This window comes from Malaclemys terrapin, chromosome 22 (genome assembly GCF_027887155.1).
Source record: "Malaclemys terrapin pileata isolate rMalTer1 chromosome 22, rMalTer1.hap1, whole genome shotgun sequence".
In the NCBI taxonomy this organism is placed as follows: domain Eukaryota; kingdom Metazoa; phylum Chordata; order Testudines; family Emydidae; genus Malaclemys; species Malaclemys terrapin.
In genome coordinates, this window is record NC_071526.1 from 9657747 (window position 1) to 9678612 (window position 20866).

The following is a 20866-nucleotide window of genomic DNA, read 5'->3' on the forward strand; positions in this document are numbered from 1 at the left end:
CAGGGTCCCACATGAAGCCTGTAGCAGAGCAAGGAATAGACCCCAGACCTCATGAGGTCATACTTCCTCCAACTAGTTCTCAGTCTAGTTCAGGCTAGGAAGGCAGTTTGTCCTAAAGGACAGAGCACTGGCCTGGGACTCAGGAAAACTGGATTCTATTCTCAGCCACTAACCCGCTAGGTAACCCAGGATAAGTCACGTCTCCCTGTGCCTCAGTGTCCCACCTGTAAAACAGAGAAAATGATACTGACCTCCTTTGTAAAGCACTTTGAGGTCTACTGAGAACAAGTGCTAAATAGGAGGCTGTTTTTTTTACAATTTGTTCCCAGTGATCATCACACAAATAGGACTCTCAGCAGAGACACCCCAGAGAGGACAGGCACTGAGGGTACATCTACACAGCCGCCGGAAGGGTAATTTTCAGCTCAGGCGGAGGTACCTGCGCTCCCTTTGATTGAGCTAGCGCACTAAAACCAATAGGGTAGCCATGGCAGCTCACGCTAGCTGCCCAAGGACAAGCCCTTCCGTGATTTTAGCTCTGTACATTTGAGGGGGAGGGTCTGTATCTCAGAAGTCCTGTGCCCAAGTGACTCCAGATTTGTTCCACTAACTCTCCTCCTGCCCCGGATGTGGCCCTGCAGTTTCTAAGGCACATAACCCTGGCATGTGCATGTTAGAACACACTGAAATAGCACCTTGTCTCCTCCTTAACCAGCCTGGAGCTAGCACTCCTCCAGAATTCGAGCTTATCCGCCCACAGGTGTTGTACTGCTTTATTGGTTTAGAAATCAATTTCGAATGAGCAGTACAATCCCCTAGTGCAGACCCAGTTATTTTGGTATAAAGGTGCTTCGAGCGGTATGGCTCATTCCCATACTGTTATACCATTTTCTATTACAGCAGCCCAGAAACACACAGGAGACAGAGTGGAGATTTCTCAAAGCAAAGTCTTAAAATACCCACAACCCTTCCTCTTACGATCCGAACTGTGAGCCAAATTGGTTAGCCAGCCCACAAGCCCAGTACCAGCCCACTAACTCCGGTGGGAAACGCTGCACCACTCCCTGAGGTTTGAAATGCTGGACACGTCTGATTGACACCGTTCAATCCGAAAGAGAGAGAAGATGATCCCGGAAATGCAAGAAGCATCTTTCTAGCAGCACAAACAGCAGCTGGGGACGGGAGCAGCAGCAACTGGGATGGCTTCACCATGGGTCAGCAAGTCGGCAGCGCACTTGGTCATTGGGGGAAAATCACGACTAGTGGTAGAGATGGAGCCAGCCAAAACAAATAAACCTTAGAAGAATTTAATAAAGGAAGATCAAGGCAGGCGCCACTCCCATGACCCTGAAGCACTGAGTTGCTTTTCATTTGCCCACTCACGCACCTCTAAGCCCTGGTGCCACTGTGAGGTTCCTCCACCTTGTTGAGGGCTCTGCCACATAAAGCAGACAACACCCTGCGACAAACAACAAAGGAGAAACTATCCAGACCCAGGATCAGCTGCTCCTGCTGAGAGAAGAACTAGCCACAAAAATTCTTCAGCCAAGGACACAGCCCTAAAGCTGCAAGCTAATGAGAGCAGCACTGGGGAAAGGCGCTAGATTGGCAGCTCTGGGGGCTGAAGGCCTTTTGCCATTCACAGAACCGATATGTCAGGGCAATAGCAGGGCAGGGCATTACAGGGCAAGTTTCCCCGCCGATGTGCCTCAAAACAGATCTCAGGATGCAGGAGAGGGCAGCGTCCATGGCCCATTCAGTCCTTGCCCTCTGCCGAGGCTGTAAACAAGAGGACCACAAGTGGAGGGAAACTGTCTCATTACGAGGCCAAACAGCCCATGGTAATGTCTGGTGAGTCTTTCACCTGCCACTTTAAATGCTCTGAGTTTTGCTGCTTTGTAAAGGGCAGCCATAGGTTACCAGAACCCAGAACGGAGCATCAAAAGCTGCCTGCTAAGTGACATCACTGGGACACAGAAACTTCTCGCCAGTGAAGTTCCTTGAGCAAGGGGAATCAAAGGCTAATGTGCAGCTGGTAATAATTTGAGCTCTGGAGGAAAGAGATGAGAGTTTACATGTGTGCTTCCCCTCTCTCCATGGGGCTTAAAGTCCCAGGAAGAGTCGACATGACCGATTTTGAAGGTTGCCCCCCTTTTTTCTACCATCCAGCTCTGGCCACTGGATAGCAGACTAGTGGGCAACTGGTTGCCTGTTATGTAGCAATCCTTCTATTCCAAGGCCCATTTTAAACCCTGCAACCCCATCGGCTTAGGTGGGGGATACACCGGGCAATATTAGGACTGTTTGCATGCTACTATTCCATTCAGCCCCTCCACAGTGTGGTTAGACCGCAGCTCACATTGCAAAACTGCAAGAACCCCCCTTCTCGAGCTGAGTGCTGCCCTGTCGGTGAAATGAAAGAGCCAGGACCTTTGTCTGTAATAGAGGGGAGTGGAGGATGGCTCTGCAGCGGGATAAGGAACTGGAGAGAGTCTCACACCCGTCTTCTAGGAAAACAGGGATGCCGAAGAATTAAACAATGAAAAAGGGGAATCTATTCACAGCTAAGTGGGCTAAACCTGCCCAAGCAAAAGGGGGCTTATCTTCCATCGAGAGCATTCTTCTCCCAGGAGGTTGGCTCAGCGCCTGCTCTATCAGTTTGTCAAGGATCTCCAAGGATTAGCAATTCAAACCTATTGAGTGGTAACAGCAGGCAGAGGGGATGGGGTAGGGCCAGCGCATGGACGGGACCTCAACTGCATTGAAGCTCCAGTCCAGAACAGGGAAAAGGGTCCATTTACACTCATTTTAACCTGGCTGTAACTAACTCCCCAAATTCAGGTGTGACTGTCATGAGGACAGACTGCGAGCTGCTGAGCTGGGGGGAGGAGAGGACGCATGCCTGAAGAGCCCCAGAGCACCAGCCTGAAGCACAAGCCATGTAAGAGACCATACCCGTGCTGACTTGAGCACCAGATGGGCCAGCTGCAGGGCCGCAGAAGACAGCATCTCCCTGCTTATGTAGCATCAGAAGTTGGAGCCCTGCACATGGTAAGCTTGACCCTCTGCCCACAGCTCGGTTCTGAAGAGGAAGTCAGAGCCTCCCTGTTTGAGGCAGGACAATACTTGGGCCATTATTCAGTTCTGCCAAGAACCCCATTTTCTCCCATGGCAGATGGCATTTGAATGACCTTGGGTCAGGACGCCTGAGGTGGGGCGAAATCACAGACTTGCAGCTAAAACAGACTGCAGCCCTGAGACCTGCAGGGTAGGGAGAAGGCAGAGTGAGCTGTGCCCGGGGAATACGCACCCCTCTCCTTGCTGACAGCTAGAGGAAGAAAAGGAGACGGAACAATGGAAGAACGGGCACGTGGAGACATACACAGAAAGGAGTTTATTTTCCCCACCACTGGAATTATGAAACCACAGCAGCAGAGTTCAATATTTACAAAGTAGCCCAACACCCCTTGGAGATAATGAGAACAAACACCAAGGACAGGGGCCCCAATAAAGAACAGAGGCAAATCCAAGAAGCTCTGCAGCGGAGAGGGTGGTGGGAAGGGCTACACCCTAGTGGGAGAGTGTTTTTAATAGGGGTACACAGAACAATGGCACCACCTTACCACTAGGTATTCAATTGAACACAGCTACTCTAAAAGGGGCAACGTGCACTTTAGGCAACGTGAGGAAAGCTCTGCGCAGCTGTCCCTCGCTGCCCACAAGCCCAGTTCAGCCTTGTCTACAACAAGGGAAAACATCAGATGTGCAGCTCCCTCGAGGGGCAGCTCCTGGTTAGGCAAGATGATCATAAAAAAATCCCCGCTATAGCTTCCATTGGCACTGCCGCTTCTGGAGCTTGGTAGGTCTGAAGCTTACCAGTAGAGAGACAGACCCTGGGTTTCTGCTTATGTCTCTTTGCACAGCTCTGTTGCTCCCAGTTTCCTTTGGCCAGCACGTCTGAGTGGGACAGCTTTGCACACTCAAGGGCAGGATAGTTCCGCTGACTCCAGTGTACCTAAGCTTTGGGATTCCTCCTAGACTGCTAGCCACCTTAGGCTGCCTTGAACAGCTGTCCATGACCCCTGCACACTCCTTCAGTATCTGTGAAAACAGGGTCAAGGCCTGAGTGGGAGCTGGTCTGGGACTCGTACAAAGCACTGACCCCAGCTCTGTCACCGCCGCCTCACGCGAAGTGCTCTCATTCATTCCCAGCCTGATGCCTGAATCAGTCAAAGGACTTGACTGGTGCATTGGACAATCCTCACTTCGGATCCTACAATGCTCTAGTTTGGAGCTATTAATGTGTTGCTAATGCTCCTGACAGGGAGATTCTGGGTGTGCGCGCGCATGGTGGGGGTAGCAAACATGCTTTCTCAATACACAGGGGCCAATAGACTTGCTCCTGCTCCAGCCACTGACAGTGTGAAAGCTTCAACTTTGGCAACACTTGTATACTTAAGACATCAGGGTCTCCTAGGAGTCGACCCAATGCGTATCAGGACTATTGCAACTGCACAAAGCAGGTTGGCTTCTAGCAGCTGGGCACAGAGATTTCTAGGTCTTCCCTGATGCCATTCTTGGCAGGTCACTTCAAACAGTAACACAGGAAAGCAGCGTGGGAATCCTTCCTGTTCAATTGGCTAGGCTTGTTACCTCGGTCATAACTTCGCCAGGTAATAACCGAAGCAGCACAAGGTAACGTGATAAGACACCACACACTCACTGGAAGGTTCACTTTGATGTGAGACCTTTCATAGCTAATCAGCCTAGAGTTCATTTAGCAGCAGCCTGTCTCCACTCATGCTTGAAATAACAATGCTAGAGAGACACTGAGAAGAGGATTTCAGTTCCAGGTGTAAGGGAAAGACAAGGCAGTGTCTACACAGCCTCCTTCCTAGGCTAGGAAGGAAAGCGCTCGGTGATAAAGAGAAATAGACGCCAGCGAGGAGAGATGGAGCTGCACACGAGAGGCCCCTTTCCTCCCCCTGAGCTGGAGGAGAGCGCACGGAGAGCTCTGAAAGCCACAAGGGTGGTTTGGAATCGTCTTTCAAGAGGCATAGGAACAGTGAAAGTGGCATGCAGCTAAGCAAGGGATTTAGAGAGCAACTGATGACAGTTGCTTGAGGCTGGAATTCATTGGCTGCGGCACAGAATTGTTCTTTTAAAAGCATCCGAGTTGAAAGATGAATCCCTGCTCTGTGATTGAGGTGGTGTGCTTGCCCCAGGTCACAGCAGACACACGGCCACCTTATAGAAGCCAGCCACCACAACGGGTACCCTGGGTGGCACCCTTAACAGAGAGGCTAAGGAATGAACAAACGGATTTTCCCCGGAAGTGCCTCCAGCTCAGGACGGAGGCACATTTATTGGCCAACGTCTATGAGGAGCTTGCCCAGCCCACATCTGTGCCGTCTCTACTCTGCCGAGTGAGCAGATTCTAGGGCTGTCAAGTTGACCTCTTCACCAATAATCATTTTTTAGCTTTCGTGAGGGGCCCCAGGAGGCAGTCTAGTGCTCCCATGGCAGTGTAACGCAGCACCCCCATCTTTTCAAAGTGTAATCATGAATCTGCTTTGGAAGCGAATAGATCTTCATGTTCATTAACCTGAGACCAGCTGTAGGAAAACTTTCACCACCCGGCACTATGGGACAGATGCTACTTTCATAGACCCCAGGCCTAAGGGAAGCGGTTAACTGCACTTGAGGAACTTTGTGTCTTCAAACACTTCTTTTAATAAATATTTTATACTCACCAGGTGGCTTGGAATTCAAGTATTTCACTCCAGAGCAGAGCAAAGAGGTTTTAGAGACCCACAGCTCAGCATACTGTCCCACCAGTATGCTGCTGTCACATCACCAAGTCTATTGCAAGGGCGTGGCTAAGCTGTGGGACACAAGGGTTAGGGACTCCAGAAAAGGAAACTGTTGCAGGAAAGGAGTGGCAATTTTAGGAAGATGTGGCAAAGTCAGGAGCAAGGGAGCTACATTGTGCACGTCATGGATCAGATGTGCACATTCTGATCGCTGCAGTAATAGGCTACTGGAAGTGCACAAACTGCTACGAGCCATTCCACAGCCTGACATCTAGGCACGGCTTTAGAGCAGTCCCCTCACCCTGAGGCTGCTAGTTTAGAGCGGAGCTGTCCTGCCACGGGAGAATGCTCATGAATGTTATCAGAGGAATGCTTTGCCACCAGCACCTTTGTTGTTTCACTACCAGCTACAAGGGAGGGTGTACACGAGCACACTGGCATTACATGCCGCAGTAGGTGAGCATGGCCACTAATAGACTTGAATCTATGTGTACTATAGGAGGAGGTTTGTGCAATAAGGGGATCCCTCCTCTCCCCCTCAGAAATTCAGAACTTGCACCATATCTGGGCAGTGTAACAGTTAAGAAGCACATGATGAAGTTTACTGAGAGGAAAGAAGTAGTAATGTAAAGGCAGCCCGGGATCACAGAAAACCTTACAATGAGTATTTGCTTGTGCTAAGGAGGCAGGTTTAGCCCTTGCAACATTACCCTGTGTTGAGATCATCGCTTACAGAGTACATTCCCAAAACCAACCAGCAGGGGGGGTGAGCAGCAGTCAGAGGCCCCAGGCCCCCAAACACTGGGAGACCCCAATGATAGAACAAAACAGAAAGACAGACACCAGTCCCAGGAAGCAAAAATGAGAGTCGTTACTAGCGAGTGAAGATGCCGTCTTCTCTTGGAGTGACTCCCAGGGTCCTGTGTCCCCAACCTGTTGGATCCAGCAACCACAGTTTCATCCCTTGTGCACCAAGGGGAAGAGAAGCCCGGTATCCATCACCGCAAGTGAAGGGTCAGAATGACCGTCAGGATCACCCCCAAGAAAAGGACAAAGGGAAGCCAGGTCTTCATGAATCCCCCTATGCTGCAAGAGAGAGAGAAAGAGGATTAAAAAGAGACCGGTTGACAGGGGATAATGAGGGTGTGTATGGGGGTAGGGAGGGAGAGAAATGTTGGAGATAATTGGAGAGTTGCAGGCTGGAAAAGGAGGAACGATCACTCTAACTGTTGATTCATATTTAGCCTGTCATCCACTATAACCCCCGAGATCCCTTTGTGCAGCATTCTTTCCTAGGCAGTCCTTTCCCAGTTTGTATGTGTGCAACTGATTGTTCCTTCCTAAGTGGGGTACTTTGCATGTGTCCTTATTGAATTTCATCCTGTGTATTTCAGACCATTTCTCCAGTTTGTCCAGGTCATTTTGAATTTTAATCCGATCCTCCAAAGCATTTGCAACCCCTCCCAGCTTGGTATCGCCCACAAACTTCATAAGAGTGCACTCTATGTTCTGATCTAAATCATTGAAGATAACAAACAGAACCGGACCCAGAACTGATCTCTGAGGGACCCCACTTGATATGCCCTTCCAGCTTGGTCTCTGCTGTCAGTTCAAACCCAGCCCAGCAGTTAGCTCTGGCTGGCTATTTGGTGGCTAATATGAAAGGGGATGGTGACATCAGATCAGTCCTAGGTCATACATTCCCAAGTTAGAAAAATGCAATGAAATGTCATTACAGGTGGCAACCTGAGTAGAAGGGCCAAGGACTGAATAAGGCCCTAGAGCCCCCTCCGAACCGGGGTAAAACACACTGGCAGGACAGCATTGGGGAAGCTTGTACTCTACTGCCCTGCTCTATCTGTTCTGTGGCTAGAGAGGATCACATTCTCCAGGACTGAGAAACTGGAACTAAAGTTGTTGTTTTTTAAAAGTCCACGTGAACACTATTATGGTGCTGAAAGAAATTTTGGTGGTAAGGGACTGGGAGAAAAATCCAAAGAGCAGAGGGTGAAAATCCTAATAAAAAAAATGGGACTCATTTTATTACAACACAAAAGAGAGAGAAGAAAATCTGTGACTGGCTGACATAGGCCACTGCCAAGTATGGTCACAGTTCTGAATATGACAAGCGGTGGCCAGACCCAGGGGTCAGGCAGCCCAAGACGTCATGGGGAGCTATAGACTAGGAGTTGCTTTAGATTGCACTTTTCATAGGCCAAGCCCCCAAAAGCACTTCACAAAGCAAAACATTAAACACTAGTGTCTCAGGAGATCACAAGCTCACACCCCACACCTTGGCCTTTAACGGAGATATAGGGTTGCTCAGGACACTGGTGATCTCTTTTCCTCTTGAGCTTTCACCAGTTACAGGGATCTGCTCTTAACATCTTGGTAAAAAGGACAGCAACCTTGCCAACTTAGCTCTGTGCTAGTGTCACGATTCCTTATAAGCACTGAGCCCACAATCATCCAGCCACGGGCAGGTATGCTGCCAGCTGAGACCTACCGTCCTCAATACACAATTGAAACACATATGGGTGAAAGCTTAACCCCTTCTCTCTGGGGTAGCGAGAAACACTGAGGGATCAGAAACTTTGAGAAGCTAGCCCTCGTCTGCTGGACCTGGATTGGTCTGCAGCTCACCTTACATACTTCCCATACAGGAGGGAGAGGAAGCAAAGTTTGACCATGTTCCAGGAGCTGCTGTTATCATATCTCATCAGGTTTAAGGCCAGAGCCACGTGGGAGTGGCAGTTGTCACAGCAAAGATTATGCTATAATAGAAAGGGACATGAAGTTAGAATTTTTCTGACTCTGTTAGGTTCCTCTAGGTCCGGGGCAGGATTGTCCCCTAAAATTAGCCAGATAAGTTCTCCGGGGCAGGGAGACAATCTAATAGAACTCACCAGGACCCCAACCCCACTGGTGCTTTTGGATGCTAGTTCAGAACCAACTGCTGAGAGGGTATATTCCCCAGGGCTTACTCCCCATTTAGCAGTAAGTAAGCAGCAGGATTCTGATTCCATATTTCCTCTGAGATGGAGGACCAGTGCAAGAACATAAGCCTGTCACTAGGCAAGTGTGAAGATGCAGAGACATGAGGATAGAACATGACACAGAAAACAGCCTAGAACTGGCTTTGATCACATAGCTCTTATCAACTGCTTCATAAAAAGGGATCAGCCCATCAAGAAATTTCACTTCACAGATGGGAGAAGAGCAGGAAACATTACAAGATTTGTCCAAGCTCTAGAAGAGAAGCATTTTGTTAAGAAAAAATACAAGGCAAATCCTGTTCCACTGCACCTGGTTAAATCAAGACACGCCTATATGCAGGCTGGGCTTCAAGTCTTACCATGCGATGCTTGTACTCCTCAGAGGCGTCATGCACAGCTGTATCCCAAGCATTGGGACCGCTGGAGTACACTTTGGTTGGATCCAGTTTCCAGTACCTGACAAGGAAGACAACAGAACCCCTAGTTTAAACGCTAGACCTTCTGTTCTTTCAGTTTCCTTTCCTTCCCCATTAGGGGGCTATTTAAAGCAGGAGTCAGCGGACAAACCCGCAGTCATTCATTAATGAGGCTCAGTGAACTCATTGCTCTAGAGAAGTGCATGTGATAAGAGGGCATCAGGAGCCGATGCTTAACCCTCCCGGCCCCCTGCAACCTAAAGCACTTGCACCTCGACTAGCAAGGGATTATTATACATGTGGAACAAATTCGGTTCTGAACTCCAGTTTTCATGTGGAATTTAAAACCCTAATTCCATCCACAAGCTTATTTGAATAAAGCACAAAAATCAGGAGCTGATGTACAAATATTTTGATTTGCAGCATGGCAAATAAAAACATCAAAACCACGATGTGAATTTGAACTGTTTCTCACTCCATTTTTTATATCATTTACTTTCAGCAACTGATTGCCACAAATTCTACGTTAATATAAAGTATTAAGTGCTGTAATAGTCATGTAAATATTGACTCATTATTTTAATACCATAACTTTGCAGTCATGCTTCTAATCAGAGATGTAATGTAATGTTCTCTCTTGGGAAGCACAGATACACTAGCTGCCCCTTTGAATTAGGGCCTTTGATCTTGGAGAACGTTACCTATATTACTACATATTTATGCTGGTTTCAGTGAATTAAGGACATTTCCATGTGATTTTGTTAAAAGTTTAATAAAAAGAAACAGTGGCACTTACTTCACCGGCTTCCCAAACGCCATGTTGTCTTCCTACAGAAAGGGGAAAGATCTCTCAGAACACAGACCACATACCACACAAAATTCAATACATGCATCTTTCCTGTAAGGCCAGACTCTAGGTTTGTTTAGTGGTATGAGTTACCAGTAATTATCAAGTTCTTTCCTCAGTAGTCTCATTTTACCTTGACACAAATCATATTTGTATGCACACAGGTTTAGAGTCTCATTAACACTGATTCTACTGCTGTTGGAATGCAAGTTCGGTTCTATGTATATTGCTACATCTTCCATCTTTATGGCACATATACCTTATTGTTTCCTTTTATTTCAGAATTGTAACAGTTTTTTTAGCTATTGATAAAAGCACATATACTGGTGAATTACACAGACAGACTAAATCCATCACATTAAGACTTAGCCTGACAGAGTGAGTACAACTTACATGTTGGTAAGTGGGCATGACTTTCAGTCAGTCCAATGAAGTCATGTTATTGTAAAATGCATCTTCTCCTAGCCCCCGCAATCTCTAAGTTACACTAATATTGGACTCCTGATTTTGACCCCAAAATGGCAACATTCACCTGTGTTGTGGGACACATCAGACTAACCCTTGCCACTGGAATCTAATGCTTCTCTGGAAGTACAAGAGGTCAAAAGACACCCTTCCCTTATTGCTCAAGAAAACAAATTAACCCTTCCTTGATTGCAGAAACCAACTTATCTGCACTGGCCAGCCCTCAACACAAAGATGACTAAAATGGCTGGATCTGCCCTGGATCCAATACAGAGTTAGCCAGTGGAAAAAATGAAACACGCAGCAGTTCTTTGCTCTTCAGGGATTTATGCAGCAATTATTTCAAGCTTTCATTTCACTTTGGAAATGCAAAACATCGAGAGAACCGTTCACAAGCATTTGAGGAAAGTGAGAACCAGGCTCCTCATTTATCAACCAGAATCATCATCTACTTACAGAGACGTAGTAAGGACCCGCAAAGTCCCGAATGACTCCAGTCGATGTACAGATACCCATGTGGCCGATGATAGGGAAGAGCCATCTACCAAGGTAACAAATGAAATGTCTGAGTCAAATGTCTCACCCTGATCACACACCCTGTCAGGAGACTGCTAGAATGGCTACACAATGAACTGTGTGGTACAAAATAGACAGAGCAAGCAAGTTAGATGTAGGTGCGTGGGGTTGGGGGAAGAGACATGACAACTAGTAAACCAGAGCTGAGCACAAATTGGCAGAGCTAGGTCAAACAGATACACACAGGTAGGAGAATATGAAAGCAGATAGTGTCCAAACCCACACCTCCCCTGACAAGCCATTCCACAAATTTAGGCTTCTTTGCATTGGCACCAAGATTTTAAGCTTTTAATATGATTAATTGTAGTTATTACAAGGACAGGAGTCTCAGGGCCTGATGCTGCTCTCAAAATACACCACTGTGCACGCCATTTGACACCAGGAAGGAATGAGCACTTCAATCTTTCTGAAGCAACCCCGTTTTGTTTTTCTGGGTAAATGCACTGGCTCTAGAAGGAAGCTCCCTTGAAAACAAACTGAATCTCGTAAGTTATCAATGAAAAAAATTATTAGATCATCTAACCCATCTTTATACCAATACTTACAATAATACAAATACTTCAGCACCACCACCACGTAGGAGCCCTAGTCACGGCCCAGGTCCCCACAATGCTCGGCACCATACAAACACAGAACAAAAAGACGGTCCCATCAGGGCTGTTTTTCATTGAAAACTAGTTGTATGTGCCCCAGACAATGGGCTTCCACCACTAAGAAGACTATTTCCTAGCCTAAATGGTCCTGTTGTTCCAAAGGTTTCTTGACATCAGTTTATATTTTTATCCAATTATCTTGTGCTATCCTAAAATCTTCTCCTCCCTCCTTGGTATTTACAGCCTTCAGGAACTAGCAGAGTTACGTCCCCCACCCTAAGGCTGTGTCTACACTACAGGTGCTGCAGCTACACCACTGTAGCGGAGACACTTCCTACATCAACAGAAGGTGTAATTAATTCACCACTCTACAAGGCAGTAGATCTAGCTGCATCTACGCTGGAGGTTAGGTTGACCTAACCGCAGCATTCAGGGTGCAACTGTTTTCACAGTCCTGAGCAACTGTTGCTACGTTGATCTAATTTTCAAGTGTGGACCAGGCTGTAATTGTTGTTTAGCACTAAATATTTATAGGCTGGGCTAAACCAATCTCCCCACCCCCCTAATGACTTTTATTTACTTTTCACCATTTACACTGTTTATTGTTTGCATTTCACTAACTTGGGCAATGAAAACAAATCAGGCACTTTCACTTTTACACAGGGCGAGTTTTATAGTCAATTTCACTTTTTGATTGCCATATACCAGCATGATGCTGTTCAGGACCGGTTCGTGCTTGGGCGGCACATTTCCAGGGGCGGAATTCCGGCCATCCTTTTTTTCGAGGCAGTTGGGCTCTCGGAGCTGTGCCACTTAGACTGGGTGAGGGCGCCACGCCCCCAGCTGCAGCGGGAAGGGGAAGCTCCAGCCCCGGGATGCTGAGCTGCCAGGGCCCAGCTGCTACGTGGGGAGGAGAGGGCGAGTACTGCCGGTGAGCCGGGGCTGCGCCGCCACATCTGCGCACTGGCTGCTGCGCTGCCTTGTGCCACCCCTTATACCGGGGCTTCTCTGTACGGCGGGGAGGGGGTAAAGCCCCCACAGGCACTGGGAGAAGGTGACATCACTCCCTCTGCTTCCAGCTCCGCCTGCGAGCCCCAGCCCCACCTGAGCTTGGGGTGGCAAAAAACCTAGAGCCGGTCCTGATGCTGATAGGGCTGAAGTTCTAAACCTTGGGTGGGTAAACTTTTTGGCCCGAGGGCCACATCGGGGGGCAAAACTGTATGGCGGGCCGGGTAGGGAAGGCTGTGCCCCCAAAACAGCCTGGCTCCCACCCCCATCCGACCCCTCCCACTTTCCGCCCCCTGACTGCCCCCCCCCCAGAATTCCCCACCCTCCAACCCCCCCCCACGCCTTATCTCCTGTCCACCCCTTCCCAGGACTCCCGCCCCAACCGCCCCCCAGGGATTCTATCCCCTATTCAACCCCCCCCGCTCCCTGTCCCGACTGCCCCGACCCCTATCCACACCCCTGCCCACTGACAGGCCCCCTGGGACTCCACTCCCTATCCAATTCCCCTGTTTCCCATCCCCCCCAAACCTCTGCCCCATCCAACTGCCCCCTGCTCCTTGTCTCGACTGCCCCCCCCCCCAGGTCTCCCTGCCCCATATCCAACCCCCCGGCCCCAGTCCAATTACCATGCCGCTCAGAGCAGCATGTCTGGAGCTGCGCCTCCCAGCCAGAGCCAAACACGCTGCCTCCCTGCCCTGCATGAGTGTGCAGCCACGCCGCCCAGAGTGCTGCCCGCGCGGCAGCATGGCTGCAGGGGAGGGGCCTGGGGCTAGCTGCCCGGCCAGGAGCTCAGGGGCTGAGCAGGACGGTTCCATGGGCCAGATGTGGCCTGTGGGCCGTAGTTTGCCCACCTCCGTTTTAAACATTGCAGAAGATATGTCTACATTAAAAAGATTACCTAGTTTTAAAACTCTAAATTCAGATATTGGGACTGAATGGCCCAGGGGACTGGGAAGAGAGGAGGAAAATTTGATAATTGTGCCAAACAAGAAATTTCACAGCATCACAACCATTTCATGACATTTCTGATGATTCTGCAGGAAGTTGTCAAGACTGACATGGGAGGGGAAATCCAGGGGAAAACAAAGATATCCAGTGGCCTGTTAAAGGAGCTCCTTAATCAACTAATTAAAGAGCTGAAAAGATTTTTTCCCTCACTGTTCTTTTTTAAACAGTACTTTGGGAAGAGACGAAGCCTGGAATGTTTAAGCAGGTGAAAACAGGAGTTATAATGAAAGCTGGTCTGCAACCTTAGAGCATTCATTAACATGAAAGATGTAATATGGTTTTTCTTCTTCACCAAAGGTTGAAGGGTTATCATTCAGATTTCTGGTACACTGCATAAAATATCTTTTCTCCCTTATCTCAGCTCTGCTACAACTAGTCCCTAGCTTCTAAAAGAACTTGCAAACAAATCAAAATAATTTCATTATGGCTTTGGATGTTTTAGTCAGATGGCAGCAAAAGGTTATATTGCTTCCAAAGGCCTCTTTCTAGTGTGCCGATTTTGCATGTACTTGTTCGGTCATCACTAGGGATGGCTGTGTTTGGGTTGTTTCCATCATTATAAAGGAATTATAATGTTTTTTTCTCAAATTGTTTCAAACTATTTAATAAGTAAGTTAATTGTTTCAAACCATTAATAAATCCACATGCTGCTACACTAGGCATATCTAGAGCCAACTGTAAAAATTCATGCAGCTGGCTCAGAAGAAGCCATCTTATAGAAAAACCGGAGAAGTCATGGGTTTGCACCCGACAAACGTACATGTTATACGGTCTTAGTGAGGAGAAAAGCCACAGAGAAAGCAGTGATTGTGAGTCAGCTCCTGGCTGTCTTAGTGATCATCCATGCTCATTTTAGTGGGAAGCGTCTATTAGATTTGAAGCAAGGGCAGGGAAAAAACCTTCATGGTTCCTAATTGTACCCTCAGGATCCACCATTCCTACCCCAGAGCCAGGCTTCACGGCTACTATATGTATTTAGGATAACCGGCCAGGACTCTCTGTCGACCTCATCAAGCTACTCCCTGTCAAGCAGGCTCTCCTGTGACCGTCCACACCCCGACTCCGGGGCTGTCTGACCTGTTCAGTTCTGGCAGGACTAGGGCGCTAGACGCTGAGCAGTCAAACCCAGGTCTCCACCCAAGCAGTGCAGTGCCTCGTGGCTTTTAGACGACGGCGCTGGTACCTCAGCGAAGATTTTTACTACCGGTTTCAGAGTGGTGGCCGTGTTAGTCTGGAGCGAGGAGTCCTTGTGGCCCCTGGGAGCCCCACGGCTGATGAAGTGGGTTCTAGCCCACGAAAGCTTGGGCTCAAATCAATGTGTCCGTCTCGCAGGTGCTACGTTTTCACGAGTTCAGCAGCCTGGGAAGCGCTGCGCTAGGCCCGGGGTTTCAGTTGTGGTTGGCTGGTGCCCCCCAAGGCAGGGCGGTAAAGCGAGATCCTGACGCCGCCCCCCCCCCGGCGGGAAGCGCCGCTGGTCGCGCAGCCCCTGGCGCCGTGGAATGGGCTGAAGCCCCCGGGGCTAAGGAGCGCAGGAACCCGGGCGATACACGGGGAGCGCAGCAGGGACTCCGGGGCGCGCAGGGCACCGCCAGGCTAAGCGGGGAGGGGGCAGAGCCGGAGCCGCCGCGCGGCGCACTCACGTCAGCACGGGGATTGGCGTCCACACCACGCAGTAGGGGAAGCGGCCCCGCTCGGGCTCCAGCCCGGCCCCCCCGCCTCCATTGAACTGCTTCATCTTCCCCTCCGCTTCCGCCATCGCCGGGCAGCGCGTCACTTCCTGGAGACCGCGCGCGCTTCCGGGGCCGTCCGGTAACTAGGGAGAGCGGGGCCTGCGCGCCCGCCTCTGGCTGTGTCTTGGCTGTTCCCTTTGGGCTCATGTACCAGCCCCCCGCCCCCCTTCCGCCCCCCTTCCGCTAGCCCCCCATACACCGCCCCCCCACCTCCTATACACTGCCCCCCCCGCCCCCCCCGCCCCCCTTCCGCTAGCCCCCCATACACCGCCCCCCCACCTCCTATACACTGCCCCCCCCGCCCCCCTTCCGCTAGCGCCCCATACACCGCCCCCACCCCGCCCCCTATACACTGCCACCTCCGCCCCCCCGCCACCCTGTCGCTAGCCCCCCATACACCGCCCCCCCACCTCCTATACACTTCCACCCCCGGCCCCCCCGCCCCCCTTCCGCTAGCCCCCCATACACTGCCCCCCCACCTCCTATACACTTCCACCCCCCGCCCCCCTTCCGCTAGCCCCCCATACACCGCCCCCCCACCTCCTATACACTTCCACCCCCCGCCCCCCTTCCGCTAGCCCCCCATACACCGCCCCCCCACCTCCTATACACTGCCACCCCCGGCCCCACTCCGCCCTCCTTCCGCTAGCCCCCCATACACCGCCCCCCCACCTCCGGCCCCACTCCGCCCCCCTTCCGCTAGCCCCCCATACACCGCCCCCACCCCGCCCCCCATACACCGCCCCCACCCCGCCCCCCTTCCGCTAGCCCCCCATACACCGCCCCCACCCCGCCCCCCATACACCGCCCCCACCCCGCCCCACTCCGCCCCCCTTCCGCTAGCCCCCCATAAACCGCCCCCCCACCTCCTATACACTGCCACCTCCGCCCCCCCCCACGCCACCCTTCCGCTAGCCCCCCATACACCGTCCCCCCACCTCCTATACACTGCCACCCCCGGCCCCCCCCGCCACCCTTCCGCTAGCCCCCCATACACCGCCCCCACCCCGCCCCCCATACACCGCCCCCACCCCGCCCCACTCTGCCCCCCTTCCGCTAGCCCCCCATACACCGTCCCCACCCCGCCCCCTATACACTGCCACCCCCGGCCCCACTCCGCCCCCCTCCCGCTAGCCCCCCATACACCGCCCCCCCACCTCCTATACACTGCCACCTCCGCCCCCCCCGCCCCCCTTCCGCTAGCCCCCCATACACCGCCCCCCCACCCCACCCCCCATACACTGCCCCCCCCGGCCCCCCCCCCACCCTTCCGCTAGCCCCCCATACACCGCCCCCACCCCGCCCCCCATACACCGCCCCCACCCCGCCCCACTCCGCCCCCCTTCCGCTAGCCCCCCATACACCGCCCCCCCACCTCCTATACACTGCCACCCCCGGCCCCACTCCGCCCCCCTTCCGCTAGCCCCCCATACACCGTCCCCACCCCGCCCCCTATACACTGCCACCCCCGGCCCCACTCCGCCCCCCTCCCGCTAGCCCCCCATACACCGCCCCCCCACCTCCTATACACTGCCACCCCCGTCCCCCCCGCCACCCTTCCGCTAGCCCCCCATACACCGCCCCCACCCCGCCCCCTATACACTGCCACCCCCGGCCCCACTCTGCCCCCCTCCCGCTAGCCCCCCATACACCGCCCCCCCACCTCCTATACACTGCCACCCCCGTCCCCCCCCATACACCGCCCCCCCACCTCCTATACACTTCCACCCCCGGCCCCACTCCGCCCCCCTCCCGCTAGCCCCCCATACACCGCCCCCCCACCTCCTATACACTGCCACCTCCGCCCCCCCCGCCACCCTTCCGCTAGCCCCCTATACACCGCCACCCCCGGCCCCACTCCGCCCAAAGCCACCCCCCCCCCAACGCCACCCTTCCTCTAGCCCCCATACACCACCCCCACCCCACTCCGCCCAAACCACCCTGACCCCCGCCTCCCATACACCGCCCTCACCCCGGCCCTAGCCCCCTATACACCACCACCACCACCCCCAGCCCCACTCCGCCCAAAGCCCCCACACCACCCTTCCTCTAGCCTCCCATACTACCCCACTCCGCCCTCACCCCGCCCCTAACCTCCCATACCACCCCCCCCCGCCAGCACTCCTCCCCCCTTCCTCTAGCCTCCCATACACCGCCCCCAACCCGCCCCTAGTCTCCCATACACCATCACCCCGGCCCCACTCCGCCCAAAGCCACCCTGCCCCCGCAACGCCACCCTTCCTCTAGCCTCCCATACCAGCCCCACTCCACCCAAAGCCACCCTGCCCCTAGCCCCCCAACCCCACCCCCCCAGCCCTGCCCTCCATAAAGCCACCCTGCCCCTAGTTCCCCATACACTGCCTCCCCAGCCCCAAGTATCTCCTACCCCCAACCCCCTAATAGGGCCCTGCCACAGAACTGGGCCCCAAGGTGCACATGGGGCTGCAGATTTCCCCCACCTCGGGGTGCGGGAGCACTGTGTCATCTACATACCTTTGAAGATCTGGGCCTACTTCCTGCCTAATCCCCTTTGAGGATGTGGGTCAGGCCCTTGCGTTTCCTCCAGCCCCTCCTACAGCAGGAGATTGATGGTTTGCAACCTCCCAGAGCGAGACTTGTCCACACAGGTGTCTAGGGTACAGATTCAAGCCCCTCGCTCCTGGCAGGCCACCTCTTCTAGATTATGTCAGCCCATGAGCTGGTGCCTGCTAGTGGCATCTCCCCCGCATCCTCATCAAATCTTGCATCTTTCCATTGTCACGTTTCCACTGCCAGCTGTGATGAGATCTTTATATGAACCAGCCATGCAATGAGCCTGAGCCAAAACTGCACCTCCAAATGTTCCCTAGACTCTCCACCAGTTCAGATTTAAATGTGAGTTTTGTGACCAGGCCCTTCTCTAGCTGTGCTGAACCATACCTGCCTTTCAAAGGACAGGGACTTTGCTATTTCCCATACCTCTCTTACACCAGCTCTGTAGAGAGTCTAGAATAAATAATGAAAAACCAGCCATAAGGATTGTGTGTCATTAAAGGGACACACAGTAGCTTGTGCACTGAGCCCATCCTAAAAAACAACAACCAGCCTTATGTTCTTAAAAGCAAATCATTCCCCTACACCTATGAGGCGGTGCAATATTTCTTTGACTGATTTAAGTGGTGATTTATACAGGCTAGATTCCTTGTGGAAAGGAAATGCTACAAATTCATACGAATTGGGATTTACATCAAAGTCCCTGGCTGGATGCCCAAAAAGGGGAATTTCTTCATTTCTTAACAAAGCGCTACCTACAACAGCTTGTGTCTAATGATGCCAAACTGAAGCAGCAGGAATAGTGATGTATTGTTCATTAGAGCCGCCCCTGAGGGATCATCTCTTTCTTTCTCCTGATAGAAAGGCTGCATCACTGATGTTTTATCTGCATTGTGACAGGCCCACGGAGCTGGCTGGAGCACTCCCACTTTGGAGCCGGTACAAGCTGTCCCCTCTGCAGGAATGAGATTTCTCTGCTTTGCCTTCTCTTTGCAAGGTTTCGGAATCCTTCCTTCCAGGGACGTGCTGAGAATTTATTCATCCATTGTTGCAGGAGGAGATTTGGTGGGTTTTTTTGTTTTTTTTTTTTAATGCCACTATCACAATAGTGCTTTTTATTCCTAGAAAGTTCCCCCCAAATTGGGTGTTGTGTTCTCAGAAGCTGGGAGACCCTTAAATCAAGGCAATGAGACTTGACAGTGATGGATGGCCATAACCTTTACTGCTCATGTCAGTATCACTCAGCAGCACTGGCTAAACTCCAGCAGACCTAACCCTCTTTTGCATGCACTTGGCTCTGTGTAAACCCTGGGAATGGTTAGCTGGGTCTTTTCTTTGCTGTTCCAAAGTCCTGGCTGAGAATCTGTAAGGCAAACTTGAGGACATTTATACTGGGTACAAAAGTTAAAAGAAATTAGGACAGATTGGAGAAAGTATAGGAACAACAGCAGCACACCTGAGGGAGGAGGGAAACAGGTAACCATCAATCAAGAAGAGAACAGAAAATCAGGTAAAATACAAGAATAACAGTGGGAAGAAAGAACACATCCCCGGCCCTTCCGTTGTGAATCTGAGCCAAGGATCCTAAAGCATTTTATAAATATTAATGAAGCAAGGTTCAGACACATTCCTGTGAGGTACGGCAGGGATTGGTGCTGTGTTTAGAGTAGTAGTTACAAATCCAGAATCAAATTAGAAAAATAACTGCTTTATTAGGAAGTTGAATTCAACTACATGAGGAAGCTGAAGAAGAAATTGGTTTATTCCCGAGTTCCACCCCCACAACGTTCTCAGCAGGATACTGAGGGATAACGTGCTGTACTAGCCAGAAAATGGGTTCATTACCTCATCCAAACCACTCTCGTTGGTTCACTGTATCCTGAAAGCAGGACACTTTATCCTAGCTCCTACCAAAAGCTGATGAACTACTTAGATGAGCGTCACATACAGCACACTCCTCTATGTATCCCTGTTATGCTTCTAGAACTAGAAGTCCTTGGTTCCTCCTCAAACCAAGATCTGTGACTATTTCCCTTCAAGGTTAGAAGATAGCTGTAATACCAGCACCCTGCCACAGCATGTGGGAGCAATGAGTAATGTTTAAAGTGTTGCAGAGTTGGAAGCCAGCTGGTGGAGCTCTGCTAGTAAAAGTCTTGGCTTAGTTCCTGTGCCTATATCTCTGGCTTCATTCTGCACGAGGTCTCTAATGCACCAAGAGGTTGCAGTGCAATCCAAAGCACTGCATTAATAAAAGGGCTGTTTTGGGGGATGCAGTGTGTTATTAAGAAAGGTTGAGAGTGTTATTCCCAATAGCTAGCAGGGTATAAATTCATAGACCATGGGGCTCATTCTCAAGTAGGAGATCATCTTGTCCTTTATAGCTGATTTTCCCATTTCAGCTCCATGCCTCTGTTTCTGCGGTGGCCTACACGTCTCACTGTTAAACTGAATTAGTAGGACCCTCCTGCCTTAAAGTTAACTGCATAATCTAGAGATTTTTTAAGGAGAGAAGTAGCCGGAGAAAATAATGTAGGGTTGTTTATATGTTTTAATGCATTTCAGGCTGGTGAAAGGTTCGAGTTTGAAAACCTTGGTAACTGAGATCCTCTAGCCCCAGAGCACATGCAGTATAAAGACCAGCACTGCACGCTTCCCCCATTCTCCATCAGACTTGATTAAGGGTTTGCCTTGACTAGGATTTAAAGATGTGTTGTGGGAAGATGTCAGCTAACACATTCTGAGAGTCTAGTGCAGACCAAGCACTGTACATTTTGTGCTAACCAGTCCACTGGAGCCTAGGGTGCAACTCAACCAGCTTAGCATGTCATTGCCTTACCTACACTGAACTGTGAGAACGTGGTAGTTAGCACATTAGCTAACAT

The 20866-nt window shown here is 51.2% G+C and overlaps 1 protein-coding gene across 1 annotated transcript; it reads right to left on the minus strand.

Annotated features, from left to right (window-relative positions):
- Positions 1–3371: 3371 nt before the first annotated feature.
- On the minus strand, positions 3372–15493 carry TMEM222 (transmembrane protein 222). Its single transcript, XM_054011712.1, has 6 exons — positions 15363–15493; positions 10994–11078; positions 10022–10053; positions 9169–9265; positions 8457–8587; positions 3372–6899 (listed from the first exon to the last, which is right to left on the minus strand). The coding sequence occupies exons 1-6, from the start codon at positions 15476–15478 to the stop codon at positions 6812–6814; spliced, it is 549 nt and encodes a 182-aa protein (XP_053867687.1). The 5' UTR covers positions 15479–15493; the 3' UTR covers positions 3372–6811.
- Between the last annotated feature and the right edge of the window lie 5373 nt (positions 15494–20866).